Below are 14,869 nucleotides of genomic sequence, written 5' to 3' on the forward strand. Positions count from 1 at the left end.
CAAGCTGCTGCCTGTGTTAATCACTTTGCTCACCTCCTGCTGACCACCGGTCAACAGCTGCAGCTCACACCTTGCCGGACGATTAAGAACAAGTTAACAGGCTTATTGAGGTCATCAAGGCTGCAATTTGCACTGAACTCTTTGAAGCCCGAGGCACAAACTCTAATATCTCTCACCCCAAAGAGGAGGAAAGGAGAATTTGAGAGCTCAAAGGGTGAATTAAGAAAATAATAGCAACCTGTAATTAGTCTAAACCAGAAGTCAGGAACTGTTCACAGAGCAGAAAGACATTTTTGCTCTCACTTGGGAGTTAAGAATCGTCTGGAGCCGTGAAAGTCTTAGAAAAAAGAAGAAATCCAGAATTCACAGGAAGCAGAACCTGAATTCTACATTTCCTTCTTAAAGTTACTGAGTTGCTGTTGAGCAGTTGGGTTTAATATCATTGAACTTTCTTCTTGAGTTACTTTTTGTTTTTATTCACTAGCAAAAAAATAAATAAAAAATGGTTGATTTAGTTGGAATCACAATCGTAATGCACAAACACACATTTTAGTCAATTGAAGACCCTGATTTATAGACAACTGACAAACAGTCAGTCTACTTTAGTTAAATACACTAGTCAGATCTAATTAATCATTCACCAAAATTATTAAGTGTTGCTTTGATTAAGAGCAGGTTGTAGAACCCTGGTCTAAATAAGGAGAACCTTCTGCTCTCGAGAAGAAGAATATGAGGAGTTTAAAGGGACGTTATTCAAATGTACCATTAAAGAGTTTAATTAATTAATTTAATAGAAAATGTATTAAATGTCATGGACTCCTAGATAAGTTTCAGTACCATTTATTCCTGCCTGAGATGATAGACTTGGCATAATACAGATAGGCATTACAGAGACTAAATTAAGCTGATATTGATGATAAAATGTTACAGTGTAATATCTGGAGGCAATTTTTCCTGACAAAATGCCGTCATAAAAGACCATCATTTTCTAAATGTATCATCTAAACTATCATATGTGTGGGAACAGGCAGTAATTGTGTAGATTTTCTTTCTAAGTCAGAAACACAAAGGTCAGGAGCTGGCCCCATAAACAGCAAGTCAAAAATGCATTCATGTTTACGTACGTTTATGGACTTTATTCAAAATGAGAGCCGTAACGTCAACCTCAGCTGTAGCATGTTTACAAATGTAATGGAAATATGCAGTTAATTTTATCCATACGTCTAGTTATAAAAAGGTGCAACTGTATTATTAAAAAAAAAAAAGTTAATGTAACCCAGTGGAGGAGAGTTCAAAGCAGTGACTCCAGTCTGCCATCTGCTGTTGAGCAGGGCACACTGCACTATTGGCAATCAAACTGTTTCAAGCGAGAAGAACCAAAAACATTTTTTCCCGCAACTATAAAACTCAAGCCTCCGTGTTAATCACACATCATCTGTATCTCTAGTGTAAATAAACAACAAAATAATCCTTTTGGAGTGAGTAGAAAAAAAGAAGACAAAAAAGTGGCAAGTTTCCTGCAAACTCCATATTTTAACCTTTTTTCTAGTGTCAAGTTAATCTACTTTGACTTAAAGTCTGTTTCTTTAAACACTCAGTACAAATTCAGCATTATGCTTTTTTTTAAAGACAAAAATCTTTTTTTTTTATACATGTCATATCTACACAAAAAAAGTATTTAAACACAGAAGACAAATGTGAAAAAAAGAAATTGCATACAGATGTCACAAATTATCCTAATCCCCACTGCTTTCTAAGTGGTTTTTTTTAACAGATATTTTTATACACATATATTATTTGACGTTTTTATACACTCTCACATCCACAAGTGTGTGCCTGCATTTAGTGATAAAAGTAACAAGAGCTGGACTGACATGTATTGTTGTGTTTTGAAAGAGGAAATACAAAAATCCTTACAACCCCTGAACGTCTCCGTATAAGTAATCGCATAGAAAAACGCTACAAATCTCCCACATGGAAATCCCATAATCCCCACTGACCGTGAATGCAGCACAATGTCACATTTAAGTCTCAGAACAGTCTTGCTTTTCTTTGGAAGATCTAGCTGTAGAATACTAAATAAAAGTCCCCCCAAAAATTGACCTTTGTTCTTACAAATTCTCAAGTAACGTAAAAAGAAAAGGTCAGCACCAACAGGTGATCTGTAGTCATTCACTGACCGTGTTTTGATGCGAGGTCCGTGTGCACTCAGACACACACACACACAGTCCTACCATTACACAGATCTGCATATTGTGTAATGGTGAAGAGACACTTCCAAAAAGTGAATAGCTTTTAAGAAGGCAGGAATGTGTCAAAGAAAGAGGAATGTCCCGTGTTCTCTTGTCCAATAACGTAGAAACCTGCTTGTGGAAGACGATGAACTCCAGAGATTTTTGCAGTACTACAGTTCAACTGAAAGCAAAAATGTTCCTGATAAGCAAATACAAAAAGAGAGCACAGTTAGTGACTCAGTACTGTGGTCAGTTGTCCCGGCAATGTGAAAAAACAGGTTGAGGTTGTGTGAGGCTGCCCTCTGGTGGACTAAATCAGAAAAGTCTAGGTGTGCTGGCGTGTTATCTGTTGAATTACTAGTGTTGAGATTTAGCGGAAGTTGCGTAACTTTGGCATCTTCTATGTTAATCCACAAAGACAAACACTTTGTAACTTAACAACTTTAAACTGAACATTAAGACTTGCAGTGAGCATTCAGCACCTAAAGTGGCTTGACGTAGTCAACTAATGGGATTTGAGTAGTTGTACACTTTGCACTTAAGTTTTTAGAGTATGTGAATAATAATACAGAAAAAAGTGTGTTAAACATGAATACAAAAAAGAGAAAAGTCCAGCGCTAAGATTAACGAGGATGCTGGCCGGTTGGGAGACGCCGGCGAGGCTGGCTTTTTGATTGTAGGGTGCTGGTGCTTTTTACACACACAAACGTATGAAAACACACACACACACATACACACACGGCTGTGCAGCTTTTACAGCTACAGGTATGTATCCTGCTCTGAGCTGCTAAGGCTTTGTGTGGATTGCTGGAGAGCAGACTCTTTGGCAGCAGGAAGGTCTGTAGGAGGCGCACTCTGCTGGTGATTGGAGTTTATTTCAGTTTCTGGCGAGGTCTCCGGGGTTTCAGTGGCGTAAGGAGGCGGAGAGGGCAGATCTGAGGATGGGGGAGGCGGGGCCAAGGATGGAGGAGGCAGATCTGAGAATGGAGAAGGCGGATCAAAGGATGGTGGAGGCGTAGCCAAGGATGGTGAAGGAGGATTCAAAGACGGTGGAAGAGGATTCAAAGATGGTGGAGCAGGATTTAAAGATGGTGGAGGAGGATTCAAAGATGGTGGAAGAGGATTCAAAGATGGTGGAGCAGGATTTAAAGATGGTGGAGGAGGATTCAAAGATGGTGGAAGAGGATTCAAAGATGGTGGAGCAGGATTTAAAGATGGTGGAGGAGGATTCAAAGCCTGTGGAGGAGGATTCAAAGATGGTGGAGGAGAATTCAAAGATTGTGGAGGCGTATCTGTGGGGAGAGGGTATGGGTTTGGGATCTCCTCGATGGCAGTCGGTTTCTTCATGCTCTTTTTCTTCTTGCTCTTCCGCTCCTCTTTGCCCTTGTTCAGCTTCTGGGGAGGCTCGGGAACCTCCAGCACGATGGTGGGGTTCTGCTGCAGGTCCTGGCGCCTGGGCGGCTCGGCCTGCATGATGATGCGGGCGCCGTGCATCCTCGGGGCGGGCCTGAAGTTCAGCTCGCCGCGGTTCTTCTTCCAGCGTTTGATCTGGGTGTGATGCTCTCTGTCTATGTCCCGCGCCGTCACGGGCACTTCGAGAATCTGAAAAGATCGGGGCAGAATAAAAACCAAATCGGACGTCACTAGGAAAGTGTGAGGCAAGAAAAGACAGAGGAGCCCACATTGGAAAATAAATCCCATCCATGTTAGACTGTTCATGCTAGAATTGTGAAGTTCTCCTTTGTCAGTAAATGTCAAAGGAGAGCGAGCTGCTGTGGATACTCGGTCACCCACAGTGGAGACAGCCCTATACATGAGAGCCGTTATTGTTAGAGGAGACAGAGGCTCTTACACAGCTTAGTACGTGAGCAGACACTGCCCATGTGGCGCTCTGCTCAATAGGTCTGGTTCTTGTCAAGTTAATTGACTCTCAGACTCTACTCTTCTCTAAATCCGTGACATCCGTTTGTTCTTTCCAACTTCATGCCCACATTGAGAAACCCACTGTTGGTAAGACTGGGCCTATAGAAGAAACCGAATGATGCATGGCTTGCAGACAAATGTTAGACTCTAGACACTGCAGCATTTTCCTTTCACTTCAGAGTTGAACAATACTTTATGTAGGTCCTTTCATATGAAATCATAATACACCACGTTCCAAATTATTATGCAAATTGGATTTAAGTGTCATAAAGATTATATTTTTGTTGTGCCACTACATTTACAGATTACATTGTGTGTCAGGGCTCTTTGAGTCACTAATTTCAGAAAGCTGGGTTGATTAGTTTGCCAATTGCTCAATTAAAGGAGATCTATTTAAGAAGGATGTTCCACATCATTAAGCAGGCCACAGGTTTCAAACAATTTGGGAAAGAGAAAGGATCTCTCTGCTGACCATCATTTGCATTGACCATTTAGGAAAATATCACTCGCATAATAATTTGGAACACAGTGTAAAATGCATTACGTGTGAAGTTTTTACGCATATGAATAGTTTTTCAACGCGTCGTAAGATAGACATAAAGATGTTACCATGGCGATCAAAAGTAAAGATCAATGCAGCAAACGAGTGCTTTCTCATTTTAGAAAAGCAAACACCCTGAAACACAGATGCAGAAGTTTTTTTTCCTCCACATAGGGAGGGAAAAAACTATCAAAAATACATCAATAACACTATATATCACAATAGACACATGATCAATATCAATAGATAATACTAACAATATTCAATCATTTCACTGAACTCTGATCCAGAACCGCAGAGCATTGTGGGTGATGTAGGCAAAGGCAAAGGTTTTAGCCGCACAATCTCTCACAGCTAAGCAGCATTGGTGGCATCAGGTCGCTCACTCTCTCAACAGTTTCAGGTTTGGCCTCAATGTTTTGTATCTTGGCATTTCAAGTATACTACAACGGGAGGCTAACTTTAACGTACTGGAATCACATAGAGGTTTTGATCGCTGAGTAGAATTAACATCTCAGCTCTGCTTCTTTAAATTAGCTGTGCTGCAATACGCCGCCCTAAAGCATTTGTACAAAGCCGTTCCAACATGTCGGCTGATTGGGAACTCATTTCAGCTTTAAAACAGAGCGGTTCAACAGATGTTTGAAATTTATTTCATACCTGAATTTCACAAGGAGTTGCTAGCAGGGCTTAAAAGTAATGTCTCAACTGTACAGAAGAAAATAGGATTTTTTGAGTCAATAATTAAGATTTTTATACGTCCAGATGAAATCTAATTCCCGAATTTAATTGTTCACGGCCAAAGAAAAGGATTTGAACTGGTTCAATATGGTCATGAAATATTGTTTGCATGTCAGCATTTTAGTCATAATAAAATATTAACTGGGGTTAAATGAAATATTGGTGGACATGCCGATTCCATCCGAAGACATCCCCTTCAAGTTTGACGTCAACAGCAAGTTACGACACAGCATTTAGTTCAGGGAAACCACCACTTCAGAAAGCAATCTAATAAAAATCTAATCACAAATCTCATCTGCAACCACTAGTTATAAAATCGTCTCGTTATTTTACACAGAGGAGGAACTTCCGTGTCCTTTGCTCTTACCTCTCGGACCAGGAATCCCTCCTGCATGTAGCGAGGGTCGATGGCCCGGAGGAGCTCCATGGTTTCGTACAGACCCTGGCAGGTCTTCAGCTTCTCACGAGTCCCTAGTGTGCACTTAAGCAGCACCAAACCCACCCGGAAAATGATTTTGACTCCTAAGAGAGAGAAAGAGAAAAAAAAACAGGGGGAGGTTTCAACTAGGATGCTTAGTTCCAGAGCTAAGGCACACGGAGCCGCTTCTTACCGTCACAGAGGAACATGTCCCAGACACGCAGCACTGAAGCCCAGGGCAGGGTCCTGGAGAAGGCACACATAAACCACTCGGTCATGTATAGGACGGGGTCGATCTTATGTTTCTCCAGGTGCCGGAAGGCTAGTGGGGAGACGCGGCGCAGCAGAGCAAACAGGATCTCTCCGTCTAACTGGATCGCTTCCTGAGAGACGTAAAAGTAAGAAGAGTATGAAAAGAGAGAGAGAAAAAACAAAACTTCACATCGTTTCATCAGAAAGCTTCAACCACAACAATCCTGTCGTATGGTGTCAGTATTGCTAGAACTTGTCCATGTGCGCTGAGATTACTTCCTTTGTTTACGCAACATCAGGTGATGTCATACTGTGCATGCTTTCTTATATGTGTCTCACCAAGCCAGGGCTGTAGTAACCAGGAAGATACTTCTCGCAGATTTGGACCAATCCCCAGAAAGCATCCTGCCAAAACAAACAGAGCATCCCCATAGAAACCATTACCAACATCTTCATGACTGTTGCACTGCATGTATTTTGCAAACAAAATAGCAGCACAACATGCTTACAGAGAAAGTAATTAATTGTCCAATTATCCTCAATGAGTTACAAGAGCAGCATCTTTATATCTCAACAGGTATTTATAGTTTCAGACTTCTTCTGTTGTTTTGTAGCAGTCAAATGTTTGAGATTATGAATTACATTTTATTTACAAAGAATTCAAAATTAATACAGAGACAAAAAAAATTGTGTGGTAGCCCTTGTAAGTAAATAAAAATGAATTGCTCCCTAAACCTAACTGGTTGAGTCACCGTTCGGCAACAATAACTGCAATCAGTCTCCTTAATTGCCGTGGAGGAAATCTGGCTCACTATTATGTGGAAAATCTAATTAATTCAGCCCCACTGGAGGGGCTTTATCTAGAAATGTATGTTTCAAAAAATCCCAGAACATTTCAAATTCAGTCTGGCCTTTAACTAAGCCACAGTCGAAGGCCTAGTCAAAGGCCAGTTATGTCTCATCTCTAGAAAAAGAATTGTGTCTTTGGATTTTCCATGGCAGCGCTTAAAAATGTGACTACAAATGAAACAACCAAAGTGTTAAAAACAGATGTAATAAACGCAATTTGTAGCTATTTTCCAGTTTTATTAATAGAATATTTACATTTTAAGGTTGCAGATTCCTTTCTTTTCTAAGACCACTTAGAAAAGAAATTGCAAATTGATTTAGCTTTTTCCCCCCTCATTCTTAGGTGGACTTGCTAGTGTGTTTTGACTTGGTGCAAATCTCAAGCACATTTGAGATTCAGGTCACAAGCTGATTCCTGGACACTCAGGATCTCTGCTCAAGAGCATTCAAGTCATCCAGGTACAAAACAAAATAATCCCACACCACCATACTGCCAGCATCGTGCCACACACATCTTCCAAAACGTTTCACCTTTGAAATGGTCTTGGGGATAACCTAGATGTCACTGCTCCAGGTTTTCTCCATATGTGGATAATGCTGTCACTTTGGTTCTCTGCAGGCCCAAAGCCTTAGTCATGGCTTTACAACTCTTTATGGATTGATTTTGTTTCTAAACTGTTACATTTCTTTAGATCGGGGAATGATGTGTTGCTTATAGAGCTCTTTTAGAGAACTTTATATAACGAGACATATTTTAATGTTCATACTGAAGAAATTTCTTGATTGCAAGGGACTAACAGGACTCAGGCCAGGGTGTAGCTGGGGAAGCTAAACTAAACACGCACAAAACTGAAGTTAATTAAAATGAGTTGATGATTAAACAAGGGAGGTGATTATTTTTTTTATTGGTTAGATTAGCTTTTAAAAATGCAATCCTCATTTCAGTATTGAATTTTGCACATAATCAGGTGACTTCTGTCCGGAATTAACAATAATCAGAAACATTTAAACGTGACAAAAAACACCTAAAAAAAAAAACTGAAATTTGAAAGTAGCTAAAGGACTGTAACCTAAATACAGGCAACATGCCTACAATGAGTGTACAAAAACAAATACTCAACAAAAACTATCATGTGGAGAACAGTTCCTCATCCTTAAATTACTTTGAAAACACTTGGTATTTACAGTCATCCTATTCCGTCTTTATTTATAATACTATAACTCTGAATGAGGAACTGAAACAAAAACGTGTGTGTGAATATGTCAGATAAAGTGGTTGACGAAGATCTGAAAACCAACTACAAATCATCAAAAACAGGAAATAAGCTGTCGAACCACTGATTAAGATGATTAGCATCTTTGCTTCACTAAGATTCCACAGAAGACTTAAAACAGTAGCTCACTTTCCTGGCATTTTATCACTTGTAAAGTTTATCATAGTGCTGCTGACCTAAAAAAAAACAAACAAAAAAAAACCTGATCGCTTCAAAGCAAGTCCTGTGATCCAAGTATTTTTAACTGTAAAATATCTTCATCAGAACGGGGGTGAACAACAGCTGATTTATGCGTGTGTGCATGCAAAAGAGTGATACCTCAGCAGGCATGTGCATCAGTAAAACAGCTGCAATCGGGGCCTGGGCCTGGCAGTATCCCTCATCTGGTCTATACAGAGTGTATGCCTTGAGAACACGAAACAGATCCTGCTGCCTGCACAGGGCCGAAACACAAACATACGCAGGATTTAATCACATTCTTTGTCAAACAAAGACACAATCGCTAATTAAAAGTGTGAATCAGACCCCGACACATCCGATTACTCACCCGTGTCCTCCTCGTGACACAAACATCTCGTGAAAAGGAAACTGTCGATGGAGATCCTTCTCGATCACGTCGAGCCATTTCGGGTCTCCTGGCTGACTGTCCAGCTCCTGACAAAACAGAAATCAGAAATCAGATGGTTTCTGTTCAGTTACTACATGAAGATATAAGGAATATACTTTAGAGATCATGTTTTTGTAAGCCCTACTGTCATAAAGCTAGTTATAATGTCATACAGTAACTACTAAAAGGGAATCAAAAGATTTCTTAGGCTGCATTCAAATTGGAAAACCAATTAGATATCGCAGACACAAGTATCTAATTGTAGATCTAAGCTGGTCAGTTTCAGTAAAAATTTCCAGAGAAATATAAAAAAAAAAGAAAGAAATGAGGTCAAAATACAGCAACAATGGAGCAGAAGAGGAGGAAGTGAAAGAAGAAGTCGACAGACCTGAAACTTTCCTTGGTTCTGTTCCCTCTTCACTTTCCCTCCTGAAAGGTAGAGCCAGGCGCGACCTCTCAGGGCGGGAGGAATCCCCTTCTGACAACGGAGTCTCACCTGAACCAGAAGTCGAATTTTACTGAATGAAAACATCGACCAAAGAGCAAGTGGATCAAAGCTAAACAAAAGTCAATGAAACACTTATGAACTGCGTCTTAAAAACCTAAAGGAAGAGCCTTAATTCTTTGTTATGGTTTTTTTTTTTTGTCCTCTTTTGCTTGAAGAAATTGTCTGGTTTTGATCACAGCTTGCAACTTCAAAAACAGGATAGTATTATTCAGTTACAGTGCAAGCTTTAAAGAGACTGGTGTGACATGTTTAAAATGTTTGAACTCAGAAACACTTCTGAGTTCAAACATTTCTAAATTACTACATTTCTAAACATTTCAAAATATTTCTAAATTACTACATTTCTAAATTACTACATATTTACACTTCTGGATTTTTCTATCGGCTTTCGGAACAATCTGATTGGGTTTCAATATCTGTAATTTATGTTCCACAAAAAAGAAATCATAAAACTGATAAAAACAGCCAGATTCTTCATTAGATTGGACTTCATTACTGAATAAATTTATGTGGCAATGTGATAAACCAAAGAAAATATGACATTTAAATAGCAATTAATGTCACAGAGTTTGACATCTTTCATGCTTTTATTTCTGAAAATTTTGATGCTAATAGCTCACAGCTTAAAGGAAACCCCACATTCAGTTTCTCAGGAAATGTGATCCTGACATAAAAAAGGTGTGGATGTGGCTAGAGTTGGTGTTTCCAGTGCCAGCACACATAAATGTGACAAGCAGATGGAATGCACTCAATTTGTGCGTAAGAAACAACATCAGAAGAGTCTTGTAGGGTCCAATAGACAAAGGACAGGACTGGTCCAAAGTCCCTTTTTCAGATGAAAGGAAATTTCAGATTGTATTTAGAAACTATGGCCAAAGAGCAGAAAGGCACAGAATCCATGTGCTGGAGGCTCAATGTGACATTTTCAGTCAGGAATGATTAAGGGAGCCATGTGGTGACGCTGCTGGTCCGCTGGGCTTCACCAGGTCCATAGTGAGAGGAGACGTCTACCAGGAGAATATTAGGCATATTTTTCAGGAGAGAAAAACTTCCCTCTTAATTTTTTTTTCTTGTTGGTTTTATGTAATATTTTAATTAACAATGAACATGGTGTTTTTATAAGCGACAATCATCAAAATGATTAGAAATCAATGACTGACCTTTATCACCGTGTGGTCAAGCGATATGAGAGGCTCACTTTATTTTTATTGCAATAGATCATCTAAGATGCATCTGTGAAGTTCTCCAGAACTGGAAAATTATATTTTCATATGCAGATTTTGCAAGACTGCACATTATGAACCCACAGTTTCAAGTTTTAATAACATTCAGATTAATTTAAATTTAAAAGAAACCTGGGGTAAAGAACTGAGATCAGCAAGTAGATAAAAAGAATATGGTGGGCCAAAACTTAAACAAATACAAAATACACAGAGCAAGCTTCTTGATTGGCTTGGAACTTGTGGGAGGATTATGTTGACCTTTGTTGGACCAAACTGTGCCATCAGCACATTCAGGAATGCAACAAAAGCTTAAGCCCTACACGTCTTACATAATATCTCTAATTACGGGAGCTGTGATCTTCTACGAATAACAACAACAAACCGTACATGAGGCAACAAACTGAGCACATTTCATATTGTGGTCTTATCTGAGAGGGTTCCTGTATGAAAAGTTTTCTTTTAATAGTAAGAAGTGATTTCAATAAAACAAACCCCAAACCATCACGGCTTCCTTCTTCAGACTCCATGCATGCTTATAATGCACTGGCAGTTTACATTTACAGCACCTTTATTACATGGCTCTCTCATAGAAAGTAAGTATGGGCCCGCCCTGCAGCTGAGACAGTCATTTTGTCACATGCTGCAGTGTGATTTAAAACCCCCCGAAACAAAACAGGGCTGTGTCCTGGCTTGCTGCTGACTCACGGAAACGAGGTGACGTTCCAGCCCGTCGCCAAGTCGCAGAGAACGGTTCACACAGAACTTGCTAGACAAGTGGATCCGCAAACAATAAGTCCATAAAATCTCGGCTTGCGCAATTAAAAATCCTTGAAGCAACAGAGATGGAAGCTTGAGCTCCGACAACAACACGATTCAAGACACACAAACGATCGACTTAGCAGGTTTTGATAGCAGGCGCTGACCTTATTGAACCTCTTGATCATCCACTTGTCCCAGTGGCTGAGCATGTCCAGCCACTTGACTTCGCGCTGCCTCAGCACCTCAGGGGGGACGTCCTGAGCCCTGGGGAGTGAAAAGGAGGTAAAATATGAATGAATATACAAAACACACTGAAAGAAAGTTACGTTTAATTTGGACAAGTATGAGCAATGTCTGCCAAGAGAAAGGCCGGAGAAGCATAAACCAAGGTTTTAAAAAGTTCATGCTACTGTGGCTGATGAGCCTTTTAATGACTGCCATTCAGCTGGCTGAAAAAGCTACTACTATATTTTTTCCTTGCTAAGAAAGACAAATTAGCCTCCTTGGACATATTTTTGGCTGCCAAAAAAAAAAAAAAAAAACAAGAAACAGTGATGACATGGAAACTGAAGGCGCACCACCCACTCTTTTTTATGTAACGTAATTAAAATTACAGAATTTTGGAAACCTACACGCAGTAACGCTGTTATGCAGAATGGAAAATCTCTAATATTCTACACTCTAGCCACTTGAAAACTACCAAATTTAATTTGCGTTTATTCTATTTTCTTTTTTTTTTTGTTTGTTTAAGCTCATACATCAAACATCAAAGTAAATTAATTTATCAACATGTCAAATTATTTTAGCCTTTTTTTACCTTGCTATTTAAAATTTGACACGCTACACATTTTAATTTAAACAATTTGTGGAAAAACCAAACACATCATAAAACCATGTTATTTTACACACGACTATAAAGACGCTGACGATCTTCATACCAACTAAATCTATAGTGAATACATCTGTCACGTGAAACATTAATTCTAACTAAATAAATTATTTTAAAATATAAGCAACTAATCTTTAAGTGTTCATCCTTTTTGCTATGTATTTTAAGGCCTGTAAGACAAAATTGTGTTGCAAGATCTTTGATAGGGTCTGCATGACTCAAACAAAAAAATGAAGGAAATACAAAATGTATTCAGACTTTTGCATCTTGATTTGATTTTTATTAAACTCTAAATAGGCCAAATAAGTGTAGACTGTTGGTTGATGTGTTTAAAGACTTGAAAAGGTTGGAGCTATGAGCTGTAGTGTGTCTAATAGGAAGAAAAAAAAGTGGTATTTGATCAAATGAAAACCAATCAAGCGGAGCATCTCCATTGTTTTGGATTAGATTGTTATTGATTTTATACGTTAACAACTAAAACCAAATGTACTCGGATGAAGCCGACTTAAACAGCTTCAGAGCTGACCTGAAGTGATTTTATCCAAACGAATAAAATGAGAAAGTTCTCCAGCAGAAATAAAGACGTTAAGTTGGTCAAAGCTAACATTACACAGGATGTCTAATGCTTTACTGAGGTGTGTAATTATCTCATCAGCCCAAGCCTGTAATAGCAGGGTTAAAACTCAGTCAGAGTAAACTTTAAGAAAACACACACACGCACACACAGGAGAGCTCTCAGTCAGCTAAATGTGTAGGCTGGATGTGGTGCACAAGTACAAGAAGTTATACTCCCTTTTAGGCTTTCAACAATCAAGTTACTTTTATTGCCAAGCACTGTAAGCAAACCCATAAGTAAGAGACCAACAGACGGAGCCAAAAGAGGCCCTTTAGTATAAGGGCACCAAAAGATGGGGCTCTTCGCCTGCCAACACTACTGCAGAAAAAGAACCTGGGGAGTGACTGGCACAGCTTTCACTCATTCCTTTCACTTTTTTAGCGTTGCCATGAAAGGAGAAGAAATGCCTCTGTAGAAAGCACAATGCAATCCAAATAAATCCTATAGCATCGGCTGTGGATTGGATTAAAATCAGATATCCAGATTGAAATACAGTGGAAAACAACACTTACCTAAAAAAAAAAAAAACAGTATACCCTGTGATTTCCTAGATCTCTACTGATTGTTATTGGTGAATCTTAATGTTAAAAAATCAAAATCCGAATATTATTTATCAAAGGTAAGAGAAACATGATGGAGTTGAAACAAAAAAAAAAGGGAGAGAAAGACGAGCTGTGCCACGCAGCTGGTTCGGAGCTTTCCACCTCATGCAAGTCAACTGAACATCACAGCCCTGACTTCTGGCATTTCATCACATTAAAAGTATCACAATGCCCATTTTGTGCAATCAATCTGGAATGGATTCCACCACTCCCATGTTTTAGTTTCATTTAGAATATGCTTGCAAAACAACATTGTGTGGGACTGAATCACCACTCGAGCAGAAACAAACTTACGACTCCTCCGAGTACTGCTGCGCCCCGCCGATGAAGCCGTATCTGTCGGCTTGCCTCTCGCTGGTGAAGCCGTTGATCTCCGAGTCGGATCCCAAGGAGCTCTCATCCTCCATGTGGCTGCTGTTCAGCGTCCTGATGCTCCCCATGTCCACGGACGGTCGGCCGTTCTCTGTTTTGGCCATGATGGAAGGAGAGCTAGCTGGCTAGCCAGGTTTAGCTAACGTCAGCAGCGAGCTTGTTGACAGCCCCAAACTCAGTCAAAACTACATCGACGCCATGATTCCTAAATCTCAATAAAACTTTCCCCAACAACCGCCCCGGTTGCAAAATGTTCCAGAGCCTCTTTTATCGGACCTCATTCAATAATTTACCCGTTAGCCTTCGCGGTTAAACTTGCATTAAATTCCTCATTAGCAAGCTAATTGTTAGTTAGCATTAACCGCTCGTACTAACACGACCCTAAACTATTTCTGACCGCTCCTACCTTCGACTCATCACAGTTACATCACATAAAACCAGGTCCTAGACACTAACAACCCATAGCGTCTATGTAATTAAACTTATTTTGAGCTCAGCTAGTACTGGGATAATGTGCTGTGCTGTCATTCCGAGGCTACAGCTGGACAGACTGCTTCGACCAGGGAGCAGCCAGATCCACACTCAGGCTGGATTTTTCCTAAGGTGATGTTATGGTTACCCCTAGTGGCTGAATAAAGAATAGAATAAATCACCTTTTAGCGCCCATTTACACCGATTGTAAATTATATAATAAATAGCGCCGCTGTGTTTTCCAGGTAGTACTTTACTGTTAAGACATTGTGAAGCAGCACTACATCTCCACTCATACTTTACGGCCTGCTGTGCCTTTAAGCAAAAAGCAACAAAAGAGGAAAAAAAAAAAAGAGACACTTTAACTTTTAAAGTTGAGGAAAAAATAAAAGTTGGACACCCACGAGGGAAACCTGGCATTTCCCTCATGGACCTCACAATCCAAAATGGCTGTCATATGTCTGAAAAGCATATCTGAGCAGATATTGAAACCTCTCCTTGAAGAAGTGCATTTTTAAATCTAAAGATGGATGTGCTCTAACTACTTCAAAAATGTTTCTGACTTTCCCCATTGATGGGCAATTAAAGTT

General features: G+C 39.7%; 1 protein-coding gene across 1 annotated transcript; it reads right to left on the reverse strand.

Moving 5' to 3' along the window:
• Positions 1-1,121: 1,121 nt before the first annotated feature.
• LOC129373082 (TBC1 domain family member 10A-like) lies at positions 1,122-14,376 on the reverse strand. Its single transcript, XM_055050816.1, has 9 exons — positions 13,731-14,376; positions 11,494-11,593; positions 9,228-9,335; positions 8,780-8,886; positions 8,551-8,665; positions 6,449-6,514; positions 6,051-6,240; positions 5,807-5,961; positions 1,122-3,836 (listed from the first exon to the last, which is right to left on the reverse strand). Exons 1-9 carry the CDS (start codon positions 13,910-13,912, stop codon positions 2,994-2,996), a joined length of 1,866 nt encoding a protein of 621 aa, XP_054906791.1. The 5' UTR covers positions 13,913-14,376; the 3' UTR covers positions 1,122-2,993.
• Between the last annotated feature and the right edge of the window lie 493 nt (positions 14,377-14,869).

This window comes from Poeciliopsis prolifica, unplaced genomic scaffold, assembly GCF_027474105.1.
Source record: "Poeciliopsis prolifica strain line A6 unplaced genomic scaffold, Auburn_PproV2 SCAFFOLD031, whole genome shotgun sequence".
Lineage (NCBI taxonomy): Eukaryota > Metazoa > Chordata > Actinopteri > Cyprinodontiformes > Poeciliidae > Poeciliopsis > Poeciliopsis prolifica.